This window comes from Tribolium madens, unplaced genomic scaffold (assembly GCF_015345945.1).
Source record: "Tribolium madens isolate multiple individuals breed KSU strain unplaced genomic scaffold, Tmad_KSU_1.1 Scaffold_96;HRSCAF=242;Tcas5.2_LG5, whole genome shotgun sequence".
In the NCBI taxonomy this organism is placed as follows: Eukaryota; Metazoa; Arthropoda; class Insecta; order Coleoptera; family Tenebrionidae; genus Tribolium; species Tribolium madens.
In genome coordinates this window covers 14,675,764-14,693,325 of record NW_025401068.1, presented here as the reverse complement: position 1 = coordinate 14,693,325, position 17,562 = coordinate 14,675,764, and the positions used below count along the sequence as shown (strand labels likewise).

The following is a 17,562-nucleotide window of genomic DNA, read 5'->3' as shown; positions in this document are numbered from 1 at the left end:
TTGTAAGCGGACAATAAAAAAAGCTTTTCATTATACAAAAACCGAATCATTTATTGGGTTTTTTAGTGGACATTATTTAAAAAAATAAATAAGAAAATGGGAAATATTTAATTTTTTTTTAATTTAAAGGCAGCAGTGATACTTCCTGGCAGTAGTACTCAAAAGTTTTGTGTTTACGTTATGTTGGTGGTAGCAGCTCCAAACGTGCAAACATCCCTAAATGTTCAGTGGTTGTGTTGTTGATAAATAATGTTTGTGTGTGTTTAGGAGCAAGTCAGCATTTCTAATTGAAAATGAAAGAGTTAATAAGCTAATTAACCAATAGAGAGTTTGTGAGTGTGGTAATTTGTGTGCTTTAATAGAAATTAATGATATTTCAAAAACGCCTTTTTAGTTACTTATGCATGGGAATAACTAGGAAATTTATGTACAGGGCAGTAGAATCGGTTTTAATAACGCAAAGTTGATTCATGATGCCACCGAAGAAGAAGCGTGGGGGGCAAAACCGAGTCACTTTCGTAGCAAGTAAAATGTCAACTAGGTCTGGGAAAAAGACCGATGCAAATCCCGAAAACAGCAAAGCAAATGTTGCCAAAGTGGCAAAACTACCGAAATTGACCACAAAGGCCGCAGTTAAAAAAGGAAAAGCCGTCCCTAAAGCCAAGAAAGCTGCAACGAAAAAAAATAAAATTGAGGTTAGGTCAACAGACTCTGAGCCACTTGAAATGGATAAAAACACCGAAGAGGATTTACCAACAGAACCCATTGAGCAAGTTTTCCTCAAAATGGATGCAAATTTCATGGAAACGACTGAACCTGAAGAAACTGACACTTGTGAAATCAGGGAACAGCTTGAAAGCCTCAATGTGGAGGAGTCTTGCGAGACAAAATCAGGAATTGAAAATGAAAATAGCAGTGAAGAAAGTGTGGTGGAAGAAGTGATAGAGATTGACGGATGTGGAGAGTATGAGTACATCACTGAAGAATTTGTCCCTGCTGTGGAAAACGCAGAAGTTATAATTATTGACGATGAAACTGAGACACATGAGACTCCAGAGACAAATAACGAAGTGCAGGAAAAACCGGAAGAAACAAAAACAGAGGAAAACGTTGAAGAAATGAAGCTTGATGAGGCAAAACTTGAAGAATCGGCCCCTGAGACGACAAATATTGAAGAAACAAAGATTGATGATAAACATGAAGAAACAAAGATCGAAGATAAACCCGAAGAAAAGAAAGAAGAGTCGTTTCAACTAATGGAAACCACAGAGGAGACACCTGAAACTGATAAAGTTGTTCCACAGGAAGTTGACAAAGTTGAAGAACCCATAAAACCACTTATTGAGGCCCCAAAACCGAATAAGAAGGTCCCTAAACCCCGAGAACCTAAGAAGAACCCTCCTAAAAAGAAAGCCAAACCAAAACCGAAGAAAGAACCCAATGAGGAAGTGAGGCGTTCTAGCAGAATCAAATCAATTAATGTTTTAAAACAGCGCTCAAAAGGCCACGGTTTAGTCAAATCAGCCAAAGTGTCTCTTGAAGAAAATAAAGAATCACCAACTCTCCAGTCAGACAAGTCTTCAGAATCTGCTACTCCACTTCCAGTTACTGAAACTGACAACAAACCAGTTAAAGTCAAATCGAGATGGAGGAGATCAAGTGAACTAGAAATGAACGTTCTTACACCAGCTGCTGTTGTAATGGAAACTTGCGGAGACAGTGAGAAAATCGCAGAAGCCAACAATTTGGAAAATAAACCAAAACCAACTCATGACGAAGAAGTAACCACGCGATTAAAACAGTTTGTGCATTTGAAGGAAAATCTGTATTTGACTGATCGCATGTCCTGTAAAGAAGCGAAAAAAATGACTTGTGATTGTTTCCTCACGCCGGAGGAGATGGAAAGAGGCGAATTGGGCTGTGGGGAGGATTGTTTAAATCGGTTGTTAATGATAGAATGGTAAAAACCGACTATTTTGTATTATTTTACCTAAATCGCCTTTTTAGTGGGGGTTTATGTCCGGTTGGAGACAGATGTACCAATAAAAAGTTTCAGAAGTCGCAATTTGCCCCAGTTGAAGTTTTTAAAACTGAGAAGAAGGGACTCGGGTTGAGGGCTGCAGCAAATATCCCTTAGTAAGTTTTTTAACTGATTTTCTTATTCCTACATTTTTTTTTTCAGTGGTGAATTTATTTTGGAATATGTTGGCGAAGTGTTGGATCCTGAAGAATTTGATAACCGGGCTGACGACTACTCAAATGATAAAAACAAACATTACTACTTCATGTCATTGCGAGCTGATGCTATAATAGATGCAACAATGAAGGGTACATATAATTTTTTTTCTAATTTGCGTCTATAATACATTTTTTTAAATTAAAATAAGAAAAAGGGGGCGCAAATTATAAAAAATAGCATAAAAAACTCGTTTTATAATGGCAAATCAACCCTTATAAAACTTGTTCTTTAATATACTATTTTCTATTCAATTCACTGACATTTTTTTAAGGAAATATTTCCCGTTTCATTAACCACTCCTGTGACCCAAACGCTGAAACGCAAAAATGGACTGTGAACGGAGAGTTAAGAATCGGATTTTTCAGCACTCGTACTATCTTAGCGGGTGAAGAAATCACCTTTGATTATAGATTTCAACGTTATGGGTAATCAATTTCCTTTTGAAATAATTTAAAATAAATTATTAAAAAATAGGAAAGAGGCGCAGAAATGTTACTGCGAGTCTTCCCTTTGTCGCGGCTGGTTGGGAGAAGAACCGGAAGATGAAGATGACGAGGACGAGGAAGACGAAGAAGAGGAAGAAGCTGAAGAAATAAAAGACAAAGTCGAGGAAGATAAACCCGAAACTGAGAAAATAGACAGTGAAGTAAAAGAGCCCAAGAGTGTTGAAAAAGTTCCAAAACCTCCAGTGAAAGAGAAGAAAAAGCGATCACCACGGAAAAAACCGCGAAAAGAACTGTTCGAGGATTTAGATGTTGGTTGGTCTCACATGACGATTTTTATCTCAATTTTGTTAATTTTCAGCAACTGGATGACGAAATTGAGATGTTGGTGACCACAGGATTGAAGAACCAAGCTCATACTTTAAAATTGAGCAGATTGATGGTAAGAGCCAAAGAACCTGCTCAACGGGCAAAATTATTGAGAGTCTTGAGAAGGGGCGAATTGCCCTGCAGAAGACTCTTCTTGGATTATCACGGGTTGAGACTCATGCATGGCTACATGACCGATGCTCAAGATTTGGCAAAGACTGATAAAAAATACGAATCGCTCAGATTGGAAATGTTACAAACATTAGCAACGTTACCAATCCCCAATAAAACGATGCTGCAAGATAGTAAAGTGTTACCAACTGTTGAAAAATGGTCCTCTGGGAAAGGAAACGACTTACCGATGGATTCTGATAGCTCGTCACCTCAAACCGATCAGGACCCAAGTCAAACACCGACAGATGACCAGAAAAAAGAAGAAAATCTAGTAAAAGAAAAAGAAGAAAACAATCTTGTAAAAGAAGAAGAAGTGAAGGATGTCACAATGGAGGAGGACGTGGAAATACGAAAATCACGAGGAATGGAGTTTCAAGGAACCTCAGAAAATGTGGGTTTTACAAATACACATGGGAAAGAATTAGCCGATGAAATTTCGAGCATTTTCCAAGAAGAAGACATCACCTCGTCTCCATTACCAACTGAAACTAAAATTGTGAAACCGGAAGTGAAACCTGATGAGCCTAACTACCAGGAAGAGATCACAGCTTTGGCGTTAAAACTGCTAGAAGAGTGGTCCAACTTGAAGGAAGTTTTCAAAATACCGAAAAAGGAACGAATCGAACAAATGAAAGAGCACGAAAGGGAAGCAAATCGGGGTTACATAGCCGGTTTGGGTTTAGAACAAGACGCTGAAAAGAAAAGCGAAAGTCGCTATCGGATTTTAAAACGATACAGATCCATTGATAAAGTCGATAATACAGTACGCAAAAATATCAAATTGGAAGACAGGACGATAGCCAACTTCCCCAAATTAGGTAAATACGAGAGACGGAAAATGTTTGCGTTGCAAGTGGAACAGAGAGAGGAGGAAAGACGGCGAAAGCAGAGAGAGATGTGGAGGCAACATGAGCAACACTGTATACTCCTCGGGACCGATCCCCGTCTAACAGCCCCGTTTGACCCAAACAGGGGGTACCAGTGCATATGGAATCCCCAAATCGGGCAATGGCAGAATTACCCCATCCAAAACCCCAATGTTATTTTCAACCCTCAAAATCCACCCGTTGTGTCAGGACTGAGCAATCCCAATTATCCCTATTTGCACGCCCCTGGAATGATCCCAAGCAGTGTAAACCCCCTACACACGTTACCCAGTCTTCCATACCAGGAAGAAGTGACGAAAGAGGAGGATTACTCGCAGGTGAAATTCATGGGACCCATTCCACCCCCAGTGAAATTGCCACCGAAATGGAAATGTGCCAAAGACAAGTATGGACGCCCTTATTATTATCACATCAAAATCAGGACAAGTCAATGGGAACCACCCCCATTTTCGCAACCACAGGAAGACTTAGATGACAGTAAATTTGTTAAACTTTTAATTAACACCGCACTAATTGTATTTTGCAGCGAGTGAGACGACTTCAAGCTCAGATACGAGTAGTTTGAGTTCAGATACAACCTCAGATGAGTCAGATAGTGACGATGATGTAGACGATTCGAAATTGTTGATGCAAGTGAGAAAGCAGATGGAAAAACAAGTAAAAATGACATTACCTACCCCTATTAAAAACGAAGATGAAGAAGCTAGTCCCGTGCAAGAAGAAAAAGAAGACGAACCCAAACTTGAAACTAGTCAAGTTTGTGAGGAAAATGACGAAGAGACAGCTCAGATTGAAGAAAGCAATGAAAAAGAATCGAAAGACGAAAAAGTGCAGTCTGGTGGTAAGAAAAGGCGAGCTGGACTGGTCCAGGAAATTATTATTAGTGTAAGTAAAAAATTTTTTTGTTTAATTTATTTTAATTTTGAAACAGCCGAGGACTGAAGAGGATCGATTACAATTCAAAGAAGATTTGAAACGCTACAAACTAAATAAAGAAAAGTTGAAACGGGAGAAGGAAATGATCGTCCAACAGACGAAAAAACACGTGAAAGAGAAGCGCTCCAAAAGTACTATAAAATTAAAAATGAAAGAAATGACTGATTCTAACAGCGAAACTGCCAAGAAAATTAAAGAGCTTTTCCGGTCTAATATGGCGACTGTTGTCGTCAGTGTTCTTAATGCGTACAGAAAACCGGATTGTAAAGAAGGGAGAATTACGAATACTGATGATTTTAAACATTTAGCTAGAAAAGTGAGTGTGATACTAGTTTTGGTGTGAAATTTTAATTTTGTGTTTCAGTTGACTCATTTTGTTATGTTGAAAGAAATGAAACATATTGAGAAGATTGAAGATTTAGTCTGCACTGAAAATGTTAAAGCAAAAGCGAAGGAATATATTCGGAAATACATGAGTAAGTTTGGAGAAAATTATCAGAAGCGCAATGATGAGCCGGATTATTGATTTGATCACTTTTTTTTGTATTTGTCTGTGATAAAAATCATTTCATTTTTCAATTGTGCGAGACGCAAATAATGTGTGAATAATAATTTATAATAAAGTAGGTGAATACGTTTATTATCAAATGAAATATTTGCCTTTAGTCACTCTTTCAACCTGTGCCTCGCTTCATCAAAAAATATTTATTTTTACGTCAAAATAATAAATATACATGCAACAATTACAAAACAGAAACTAAGAATAAATAAACTACAAATTAAAACTAACAGTTTTTTGACTATTACTTCTAGTTAAATTATGTAACAAAGCCGCTTCAAAAGCCTGCAGTGACTTATTGACTTTAGCAAACAACAAATTTAAATTATTATCATTATCGGACGGTTGTAAACTATTTAAAATTTGATAAATTTGATTTAATGAAGACCTAACTTCACTCTTTGACAATTTTTTCGAGTCCTTAACCTCCGTCCACGTTAAATTTTGTAAAAAATCGCCGATATTTCCAAAATTCTTCACTTTGTTAACATCCTTTAATAAAACAACAGTTTGCTTTCTGTTGCCAGCGTCAAAAATTGTTACCCCAGACGCAGTCAAACTACACCGCAAATTATTCTCATAACAATAATCGACAATACTGTAAAGATTTTGGCGCTCATCTACAGACTCCTCCTCTGTAAGAACATTTTCCAATTTTTCCAAAAAATTAGTCTTGTATAGAGAGATATCCAAGTTTGTATCAACTGTATTCATTATTCTCACTTTCGACTCCAACTCTTCGCGACGTTTTTCAGACTCTGCCAACTCTTTCAGTTGCAATTTCGTACTCTCCATGAATCTTTGCTTCCAACTGTCTTCAGCGGTGAGCAATTTTTCTTCAGCTTGTTGCAACTTGCTTCTCAATTCGTCCAATTCGTCACTGTTGCTAACATTGACTTGAGTGAAAGACGAATTGAGTAGAGAGTGACGTTCGTAGTCCTGCTTCAGAGCCTTCAGTCTTTGCACTTCAGACTTTAATTCGCGAATTAGACGATCGTGGGGATTTTCATTGATTCTGGCACGATTTACGATGGTGCGTGCTTGACACGCGTATCGTAAAGTGGCTAAAGTTTCATCCAAATGCGTATTCGCCGGGGTTATCGTCGCTAACATGCAAGTCAATGAATTACCACCGAGACTTTCCTGAAAAAATAAAAATTTAATTGAGAATATTTTTGATTGAAGACTTGCCTTCAATAACCAAGTCAAGACTGAATCTCTGTATGGCACGAATTGGTTTTTCTTTTGATCGGCTAGCGCCGAGATGACTTTTCCAAGTGTCAACAGTGACTTGTTAATGCTTACACCTTGTCGAATTTTTTCATCACTGTTTTGTGACCCTACAAGCCTTTCGCTCCCTGCTAAGTCAATTAAACTAACTTTGCTTCTTCGACTAGTGTCGTTTTCACCGAGTCCTTCAGTTAGGCACAATTCAATCGAAAAAATACTGTGAGATCGTGACGACTTTTCATTCATTGTGGTCGCAGCAGTTGCCCTGTTTTTGTTCCCCAAAAGCAACCAATTTCGCAACTCTTTGTACGACTTGACGTTGTGGACACTCAAATCGACAACGTAGGGCCCCCATTCCGGGTGTTCCCTCACTTTCAACGGCATTTTGTTCGCCGAATTTGAGATGGCAAGTAAATCGTGAATTTTCTCATTGTAAATTTCAAAATAACTAACTTCGATTGAAACCGACGATTTTGGGGCCAGGAGTTGGCTTCTCTCGAATAACTCCCGGCAGAAACGTGGCGTAATTCCGGAGAATTCCGAGTCAATATCGACAATATCACAAGTAGTGGGCCCCATCATGCTGAAGCTTTTGCCAGACCCGGTCTGGCCATACGCGAAAAGACACGCGTTGTACCCCCTGAAGGCACTATTCAAGAGGGGCTGTCCCACAGTGGAGAAAACGTCCTCCTGACTCGAATACAACGAACTGCTTTCATCACACGACCAAAAAACGTGGTCGTATTGGAAGACATGGTCAAGACTCATTGCAGAGTTGCCCAACGGGTTGGACCGAATGATCAGCTCCTGGTTTCGTACTTTAACAACATTTGCAGCCCCCACGCACGCCAATTCCCGGGAATTCATCGGCCGAATTCGCACAGCAACTGTTAAATTACTCACTCTGTCGAACTTCTCTTTACTGCTTCTTCGCTTTAAGCCCGAATTGGGCGTCTCGAGTGTCACTGCACTGAAGCATTCCGGGGTATTTGCAGCTTTATTTGCTTTGGGAGTCATGAGGTTTCGGGGGGTTGTGGGGGCGACGAAGGCTTCCGAATTTTCGGCAACAGGAGTGCGAATAGCACGCACTTTCTTTGGTGTTGTAAATGGAGTTTTGGGCGTTGAAGGTAATGGTAAAGCCATTTTCTGCCTTATTTTTTATATTCATTAGAAATAAACACACAAACACGAGCTTTTTAAATTTCAAACCGTCAAAATTGTCAAATTGTGGACTTGCGCAGTGAAAGCTAGTATCTGATTGGTTAAAGTGGCACGTAACCTCAAACTTCTCATGCGTTTCTAACCTCAAAAATGCTTTTTAGTGAATAAGTAAAATCAGTAAAATGGCTCTTGCGTTATCCACTAAGAGTACTATTAAGTTATTAGAGGAAAAGCTGTTTTCTTTGACGTAAGTTCGACCATTTGCGAGGGACGAGTAATAAATTATTCGTGTTTCAGAATTTCGTATGTGTCTGTGAGGGAACGACATAAATTGAACCCTAAGCCAAGACTGCGGAACCCCACTTGGTTTACTCAAAAACATCGAGTCGTGAGTACATTTCGCGTGTTTACTTTATTGCCCCAACTGTGTTTTTCAGTCTTTCACTGATCCCATTACTGCAGACAATCAAGAATTTTTGAAGGAAGTGGTTCAAGACCAATGCAACAACGTCCCAAGTGAACCCCCCAAAGATTTAGATGTAGTTTGGCGGCCAGGTTTGCAACGAACCGGCGTGATAGCCCGCAAAATCGGCATTTACCCCATGTGGTTAAAAAACGGTAAAAAAATCTCAACCACATTATTACAAGTTTTGGATAACCAAGTCATCAAATATTACGCACCTGAAAGTTATAATCCGATGAAACAGCGTGTTGGTCGAATTGTAAACAAAAAGGGATGTCTCTTGCTCGGGGCTGAACAAGGGGACCCTTCAGAGTTCACACGGGAATATTGTGGAATTTTTAAAGACTCTGGGGTTATTCCGAAAAAAACCTTGGCCCGGTTTTTTGTCAGTCCTGATGCTGCTTTGCCTCCAGGGACTATGATAAGCGCTCTCCACTTTCGCGTTGGCAATTTTGTAGACGTCCGGGGGCTCACGTGAGTTAATTCTTGACGAATTTTCTCGTTTAATGTCGGGTTTTTAGAATCGATCGTGGTTTCCAAGGTGTGATGAAACGTCATGGTTTCAAGGGAATGCCGGCATCACATGGTGTGACAAAAACGCATCGTCGTGGGGGCAATATTGGCGGTGGTGGAGAGAAAGCACGCGTATGGCCAGGTACTAAAATGCCAGGTCATATGGGCAATAGGTATCGCACACTTAGAGGACTCAAAATTTGGAGAATTAATACAAAGTACAATGTTTTGTACGTTTCTGGACAGAATATTCCAGGAGCAACCAACTCAATTGTGTTTATTTACGATACAAAAATTTCTCCTAAACGACCCACCGAACCAGTACCGTTTCCTACTTACTGGGGAGGAGAGGAGGTGCCCGAAAACATCTTTGATAAGGATTTGCACGAATTTGGGGAACCCACAATTGTTTTCAAAGAACAGTAATTGGAATTAATGTGTTAGATTGTTTTAGTCTTAAAAAATAAAGGATTAAGTTGATACAGTCTTATTTTTATTGCCCCCCACAAAATGAACTGTTTGTATTTTGCATTTTTATGGCGTTTGGATGTCTTAACAATTTCTCAGAGTGCGTTAATAGTCTAGGGTTTTTTATGTTATAATTTGGTGATAATGTCGTTTGAAATAATTCAACAATTCAATTTAATTCAAAATTAAGCTTTTTCAGTGAAAACAAGATTTATTATTATCTCAGATACTTTCAAACGACAAAACATTCTACATAAACTTTTTATATTATTTCATAAAACTCAACAACTTGAAGCATTTTAGGTGGTGATAAAGGACATCCAACTGAGTTAAAATTCTCATGACAAAAAATGTTTTTTTCACGAGATATAGCGACTTTTCAAAGATTAGATTTTGGATAAAATTTTTGGACGTTCCAATTATGTAATATTGAATTTAGTTAGAGGAAACGCAGATCTTGTAAGACTGAAAAGATACCTATTAAAAAAATCACCACTTTGTGTCTTATTTTGGTGTAAAAAAACGTGGCGGACACGTCATTCGACTGACATAAAAATGTAAAATGAGCCTTAGGCAACTAATCTCACTTTCCGTTTTTGTAAATTTTATTCTGATAGCGAGAAAAAATGACAACAAATCAAAATAATTTATTGAACAACACCTATTTATTGCTGGCATTATTGTTTCAACTAAAACTTTCAAATTTTAGTTTCAAACGTCAATCATAATGACAATAAAGTATGGGTTACATTGACATTGAAATGACATAAATTTGATGTCCAAAATTCCGTGTCCGCCACTGTATGAAAATTGACAGTTCTATTTTTTCAAAAAAAGCTTAAAAGCTTGAAATAAAAATTTGAATTCATTTTTTTGCTAAGCTGAAAGTCTTTTTTTTATATCCACTATTCGAGAGTTGATCTCACATCTTTGAATCACACAGTATGTACAGTCGCGGCCATTAAAAAGTAATACACTTGACAAATAAAAAAATTTTGGCGTTGTAAATTTTCCCTTGAAATTGACAATCACTGTCATGTTTAAAATGTCACTAGAATCTTCTTCTTTGGTTTAAGGACAGTCATTTTGTTCACATTTATTTCTTCTGCGATGACTCGTATAGGGACATTGTCCCTTAATCTTGTAATAATAATAGATTTCTGTATATTCGACAATTTGTCAAAAGTGACGTTTTCAGTGACACTGACAATCACGACAAGGAAAAAATTACATTATGCAATTTTTAAAATTTTAAGAGGATGTGTCAAAATCCCGTGAATTACTTTTCAATGACCGCCACTGTACATACAGTTACGAAATTAAAATTTCGGGCAGTATTTTTCTGTCACTTCAAACGTTCACTGTAAACTACCTTTTACTGTCATCATGACTGACATTTGACAATTAAACTTTTCTTTCAGTGACGCTATTTTTTAATCAAAATGACATAAATATGACAAGAGTAAAAAATGAGGTTATTAATGTAAAAAACATTATGAAAATGACTATACTGCCCGAAATTTTAACTCCGCAACTGTACAATTCAATACATAAATATGCACACATGCTTATACTATTTTTTCTCAATTAATAAAATGAAGCTTTAAATTTAAGAACACGTTGTAAATCTTTGTTTGAATTATTATTACCAATAATTATGGTGGAGGCGCCGGGCAAATAAGTCCAGAGTGCAAACAAATTTTTATTGAAAATATTTTTTATAAAAATGACTACAAGAAGTAATAACAATTCTAGTGAAAATAATAAATTTACCTGTACACAAATGGCGATAAAAACAATTTATAATTCTATATCACATGTCATTTCTTAAGAACTATAGACACTGATCCAAGTATCTACATTTAAGCATACACAAATACTGCGTATGCCATATAAAACTCAACAAGAGCTAAACACGCACAACATTTAACGTTTTTTCCTTATCTAGTGCGGCAAGTACACAAAAAATCACAGGTTATTGTTGAAATATAATAGGTAACTTTGTGTGAACAGAAATAAGCGGTCAGTCAACTAACAAATTTTTACAGTAACAGTACAACTTCAAATGGAAATCTGTAATACAAGCACTTTGTTTCCCGTATAAATTTAGTCGACTAATTGTGCCCATGACTTCAAAATGCTTGGCGGTGTTCCTTAGAGTAACTTCGAACACACCGTTTCCCGGAACGGTTTCAAAAATAATCATGTAGTCTTTCACCTCATCCCCATTCGTGATGTGCTCCCCATGGGTCATTAATCTCGCATCGGTGATACTCTCCAGTGTCAAATTCGCACACTGGGCGTACCCTTCGAGTTGCAGATTCATGTATTCGACCGCAAAAGTCGCAGCTTCGACCACCAGCGAGTTATTTTTTTCAATTTCAGCGCTCTGCTGACACGTGCACCAATGACTCGCAATTTCGGCACTTTCACACGTCCTTTTCGGACTAATCTCATTGAACAAACTATAACCGCGTGAAATATTCCGGTTTCTGTTTTGGAGAAAATCGTGGGTTAAGTTAAAACGATTCAGAAAGTCCTTCAAAGTCTCGTGGAGGTCGTACGGAGTGGTCAAGCGTCTAGTATTCTTCACTAGATTGCTATAGGCTTCTTGGTATTGTCTTTTGTACCATTCTGGCAGTACCATGAAAACAAAAGGGAGTCGTTCTTCCATCTGCCCTTGATACGTCTGTCTGATGTCGCCCCACCGAATCCCGTGGTCACTCATCACGACCAAAGCCGTGTTGTTCAAGCGACCATTCTCTTTGAGATTTTTGAAAAAATTCAAATAATTCGTGTCACCCAAACTCGGTTTGTTGAGGTAATCGTGCGAGAGACTTGCACCCCAATAGAACGCGAAATATGGAAGTTTTGCGTTATCCATTGTTACAACAAAATTTGTTATGTAATCCAGGAATACTTTGTACACTTCTCTACCCCCCACACACTCTTCCACGTTCATATTGTGCGAGTTCCCAATCTGGTTTTCGGAAATTCGGTTGAAAGCACCCCACATGTAATCCGTGGGCTGTTTCCTGAAGCCTTTCCTCAGATAATTGAAAATCCCCATCCAGGAGGAGTCTTCCCCGAAGGATGTGACAAATCCCTTTGCTTTAAAATCCTTCCAAATGAAAGGACAAGAGTCGAATCGCTTGTTATTATCGTCGTTCCAACACACCTCCTCCAGGGTGGTTTCAGACAAGCCGGTCAAAACCGGGATTAAATTAGGGAAAGTATTGTCGCCAACTTTGTTGTAGCCTAGGAGTTCCACTGCCGACATGTTTCTCAACAAATAATCCACAGTTGTGGGCATTTGTCTGTGAAAATTCAACCGCGAAATTGCATCTATCCCAACAACCAGGACATTTAACTCGCTCCTCTCCAAATGATTTCTTTTTACGGTTTTGATTGGCACAAATGAGAAGAAATCAGTGTAGATGGAAACCGTGTCAACTTTGCACACAACTTTGATAAATTCATGGCTAATTTTCGCACTGACATTAAACGGAATGCATTTTTTCTCAAATTTGATTTTGTTGTCACCGTCGGTGCCCCCCGGTTCTTGTCTATAGAACGGCTGGTAGCAACATTTGATCGCAGTGATATCCTGGTCGGTGTAGTTGGCCACTGAAGAGTTAATTAAGTAGATTGATGTCAGATTGGAGTCGATCAAGGGCGGAATGCCGTCGTTACAAACGGGCTTCTTTTCTTTATGGATGAATTTCGTGACAGTGGGGTCGAAAGGGTCCATGAAGGGTATTCGACAACCGGGGGTTTTGATCAAAAAGCCCTTGAGTTCTGTTGTGAAATCTTCGGAGATTTGGACTCGGGTGGGGATCAGGGCGTATTGGGATTGGAAGACGTCCATCACGAAGAGTAAAACGGCGAAAATGATGAGAGGGAGCCAGAACAACGATGGCACTCTCCATCGGCGTTCCTTGGTTTCCATGCCATTCGATGCTGACCTGAAAATGGGTTGGTTCAATTCTGACATTTTATTACAACAATGACAGGAATTTTGAGCGTAATCGCATTCTTTAATACTCTCTCGTAACAATAAAAAAATGTAAATTTAAACTGAATACTACAAAAAAATTCATTTTTGTACAAAATATGATCATCAAAATAATTTTTTTTAGTAGCAAAAAATTTGTAATTTATAATTTAGAAAATTTAAATTATAGGTATTGTCTCAAGGAGAATTGAAATGCACATTTTTTTGAAGATAATAAATACAAACTTAACATTGTTAAGATTCTAAGCTTCCACATAATGTCAAACTTGTATTTGCTATTCTTCATTTTAAAATTGTTCGTTTTTTTATTTGTTCTGTAGCCCTTTAAGTAATATTGTAAAATGTCTGCTAGCTATTATTTATTTACAAAAAAACATAAATCTGTAAAACATAACAAGAATTGTGTGTATAGTGAATAATAAAAATTTCATATACTTTTTTTGCATAGTGATTATGAAAGTTGAATTTTCATCACGATTAATCGTTTAGAAAGTTATACTTTTTTAAACGATTTCTATAGTTATTTCTATAGTTTCTATAGAGTTCGTTGGGATACATTACGATTTGATTTATCAAAATGATATCATTTTGGTTTTTGGGGTTCTTGGGGTTATCATTATGCAAAAAAATTTTGTGTACAACTCGTTTTGAAAGTCCTTTTTTTCACACATTTGCGTGCAAATTCGTAAAAGAAAGTATGACTTTCAAAACTTGTTGCACAAATAACTACACTACTCCAAAAATTAAAGGAACAAAAAATTTTTTGGTAATTTTTGAAAGGCTGTAACTCATTGAAAAATGGTCGTATCTAGATTAAAAAAAAACATTTTGAAGCTTTAAGTTTCTAGTTTTGAGATCTTTTGGTAAATATATTTTCTGTGCTGTGGTTATCACGCAATTCTAAGTAATAGCGAGAGGAAAAAAATTCTAAATTTTTATCTTGTTTTTGATCCACGGACGTGGGGATAAATGCCTTATAAGATCCTCTTATGATTTTTTGAAAAATATTTTTTTTTCACCTTAACTAAAAAAAAAGATTCTTCACGTCCGTGGACCAAAAACCATAAAATTTTAGAATTTTTTTTCTTGCGCTATGCTATCACTTAGAATTGCGTGATAACCGTAGCACAAAAAAATATTTGTCAAAAGATGTCAAAACTAGAAACTTAAAGCTTCAAAATTGTTTTTTTTAATCTTTTGTCGATGAGTTGCAGCCTTTCAAAGATCACCAAAAAAAATTGGAAAAATTTTTTATTCCTTTAATTTTTTGGAGTAGTATATTTTAAATAAAAAATGATTTAAATGTCGTTATTGTTTATTATCTTCAGCGCAATAAAAATATTTTCGCATTTCACAGCAATCAGTAAATTTTGTTCTAAAATAGTAGTGTCATAAAATAAGCATGTTCATTTATTTTATGTTTAATTTTAGCACCAAAGTAAAAAATTGATAAATTTGGGTGTTAATAATTGTAAATTTGTTTACTACTATTTTACAAAATATGGAGTTCCATTTGCAATCAAATTTTTCACGTTTAAATTCTTTTTGGATTAATAATTATTAATTAATGTAATAATTTGAAATGAACAAAATTAGTCAATTTAGACAATTAAAATTGTGCAGAAATTTTAAGAGGTAATAGAACAGGTTGATGCCCGGTATCTGGAAACATATTTAATGAAGAAAAATATATTTTTTAATAAGTTTCAATAACCCAGAATTTAATATTATGTTAAAAATATTCAGTAATAATAATAATAATAATACGACGTTTTACTCTAATAAGTTACCTACTGCGTATACATTGAGCGTTAATAAAGAGGGGCTTTGTATTTGTTTTTTGATATCAATTGAGTTTCATATAGTCTCTAAATACCGAAAAAAATTTCCAAATAAAAACGATTAAATTTGATTTAATTTTCGACATAAAAACTACAAATATTTATTTGAAATTTGTGATTTTACATAACATTTGCTAAAAATAAAAGACAGTAAAAATATCTCGAAAATTATGAATCTTTGCCAATCCTTATTATTATGATAATCACTATGAAAAACTGTGTTTTAATACTTTACCAAAAAAAGATCAGTTAACTGCATGTGAAGTAATCAAACAACACGGTTGTAAATGCAAAACAGCTTAAACTAACTACAAAAGTGCGAATTAACATGTTTTGGACGAACAGGTGAATTTTGACAGTCACGGGGGATGGTTCAATAAAGCGTCGGGATGACGACGTCTGGCGCCGGTTTTAAACGCAAAAATGTATTGTTTGATCCTTACAGGGTGTTAAGTATCAATCCCTTTTCAGAAGATTTCACTGCAGACACCATCATGAAGGAAGCAACGTGTGGATCATCAGTATATGTATAACTTTTCCACATATGTAATGATAACTAATTTTATGATTTGAAATCTCTAGGTACCTCATATCTCGCAGATTTGTTGATTAGGATAGCATTTATCTTTCCAAGGACATTTGCTATGTTTATAAAAATGTTATTAGAATAAGTCACACAAAAATAACAAAAACAAAAAAATTTCTTATTATTGTTGTGGGTCCCTATATAATCTTTGCAAATACTGGAGGATTATCTTTAAACAATACCTATTGCAAAACACTGTAAAAGTATATTTATTGAATTATTTTTAGTCATAAACAACAAAATAACCACATTAGGAGCAAAAGTATTTTTCATCTACGTGATTTCACATTTCTATTTTTTAATATTTTATCAATTTTTCGACTTCTTCTAGGAAAATTGCAAATTTTGAGCTTTTTATTTGAATTATTTCACAAACTTTGTTTTATCAAATAATTTAAGTGTGATTATACTTGCTTATAATTTTCTTTGAAGTATAATGATGCAATGATGTATTATATCAACCACTGTTACTAGTCTTGATTTTGTACAGAAAATGTTAGACCTGCTATCAAACAAAAGTCTTATGCACTATTTAATTAACATAAAATCGTAACAAAGCAAGCATATCTATGCTGCTATTTCAATTATGAAATGCATACAATGTAAATAAGCAAGAAGTAACACAATTCCTACGTTACTAGTAAAGTATAGATATCTTAAACAAAATAAAAACATTTTTTTTCAGAGATTAGTTACTTGTTTTAATTAAGAAAAAATATTTTTCAATGTAGGAGCAAAATTTAATAACCCATATAGTTAGTGATTGTAGCCGATATTGACCATAATGCATTTATTGCATTTTTTTATTATCTGCATGAATAATAAAGTTAATCAGTCTTGAATTCTACTAAGCACACGTTTCGATTTTTTTCCTCTTTCCTTCATTTTAAAATGTTTTGAAAAAGTTTGATTATAAAAACATTAAAATAAAACATACAAAAATTTGTGAATTTAGGTAAAAATCAATCTTAGTAAAAAACAAAAATTTAGCGAATGTAATTGCAAATTTATTAATTGGCTTAGTTTTATATCGACACAACTGATAAAAAGTTGCTTAAAACAAATTTTACAGCCAGAATATATTTTTAGTTTATATAAGGCTCGTTATCTTGGAAAATACGTTCGATAAGCTTCATCTTTAGTTAAATCAATAAATTTTTATATAAAAATTATGCTATTTATATTGCATTCTAAATTACCTTTTTTAAAGGAAAAAAGGAATCAAAAATTATTGCCATTAAAATTAACTCAGTATTGACTTAATTACTTTTGTTGAAATTACTAAAATTCAAAATTTGATTAGATTATATGGCATTTCAAATAACTATAAAACTTCCAATTACATACTTTTATTTTTATTCCAAACACGTTCTTTTGTAATTCTTAAGTTTCTTGAATTTACTTCACTTTGAATTGTTGACACAGTAGCAAGCAGGTGTGTTAACATTACTTACAACGTAGTCTCAGTAAAAAACTGAACTTCAATCGTAACAGTCACTAAAATAACATTTCCTTGCAACCTGATAACATAGTTATTTTACACCCACTTGGTATTCATATCTGTATACAGATTCTTCCACCATTCAAAACAAAAATTGACCAACAACATTACTCTATTATTGTGTGAATAGTCACTTTATATGCAGGTCATGACTAACAATATTTATAAAGTAATAAA

General features: G+C 35.6%; 4 protein-coding genes across 8 annotated transcripts; 2 read left to right on the top strand and 2 right to left on the bottom strand.

Moving 5' to 3' along the window:
• Window positions 1–172: 172 nt before the first annotated feature.
• On the top strand, window positions 173–5,693 carry LOC123013840 (histone-lysine N-methyltransferase SETD2). Of its 2 annotated transcripts, none has more exons than XM_044412668.1 (10): window positions 173–341; window positions 395–1,960; window positions 2,008–2,136; window positions 2,183–2,328; window positions 2,511–2,664; window positions 2,714–2,993; window positions 3,044–4,589; window positions 4,639–4,997; window positions 5,044–5,364; window positions 5,413–5,693. In XM_044412668.1, the coding sequence occupies exons 2-10, from the start codon at window positions 471–473 to the stop codon at window positions 5,572–5,574; spliced, it is 4,587 nt and encodes a 1,528-aa protein (XP_044268603.1). In that variant the 5' UTR covers window positions 173–341; window positions 395–470; the 3' UTR covers window positions 5,575–5,693. The 2 variants fall into 2 exon arrangements, with proteins under 2 accessions (XP_044268603.1, XP_044268604.1); XM_044412669.1 differs by having other exon boundaries at window positions 176–332.
• Window positions 5,668–8,071, bottom strand: LOC123013841 (kinesin-like protein KIF14). The gene is made up of 2 exons (XM_044412670.1): window positions 6,799–8,071; window positions 5,668–6,750 (listed from the first exon to the last, which is right to left on the bottom strand). Exons 1-2 carry the CDS (start codon window positions 7,978–7,980, stop codon window positions 5,821–5,823), a joined length of 2,112 nt encoding a protein of 703 aa, XP_044268605.1. The 5' UTR covers window positions 7,981–8,071; the 3' UTR covers window positions 5,668–5,820.
• Window positions 8,072–8,085: 14 nt separating this feature from the next.
• On the top strand, window positions 8,086–9,454 carry LOC123013843 (39S ribosomal protein L3, mitochondrial). Its single transcript, XM_044412673.1, has 4 exons — window positions 8,086–8,245; window positions 8,296–8,386; window positions 8,436–8,935; window positions 8,983–9,454. The coding sequence occupies exons 1-4, from the start codon at window positions 8,181–8,183 to the stop codon at window positions 9,398–9,400; spliced, it is 1,074 nt and encodes a 357-aa protein (XP_044268608.1). The 5' UTR covers window positions 8,086–8,180; the 3' UTR covers window positions 9,401–9,454.
• Window positions 9,455–11,131: 1,677 nt separating this feature from the next.
• On the bottom strand, window positions 11,132–17,369 carry LOC123012869. Of its 4 annotated transcripts, none has more exons than XM_044411058.1 (2): window positions 17,232–17,369; window positions 11,132–13,407 (listed from the first exon to the last, which is right to left on the bottom strand). In XM_044411058.1, the coding sequence occupies exon 2, from the start codon at window positions 13,389–13,391 to the stop codon at window positions 11,466–11,468; it is 1,926 nt and encodes a 641-aa protein (XP_044266993.1). In that variant the 5' UTR covers window positions 13,392–13,407; window positions 17,232–17,369; the 3' UTR covers window positions 11,132–11,465. The 4 variants fall into 4 exon arrangements, with proteins under 4 accessions (XP_044266993.1, XP_044266994.1, XP_044266991.1 ...); XM_044411059.1 differs by lacking the exon at window positions 17,232–17,369 and adding an exon at window positions 16,295–16,468; XM_044411056.1 differs by lacking the exon at window positions 17,232–17,369 and adding an exon at window positions 15,742–15,972.
• Window positions 17,370–17,562: the final 193 nt, after the last annotated feature.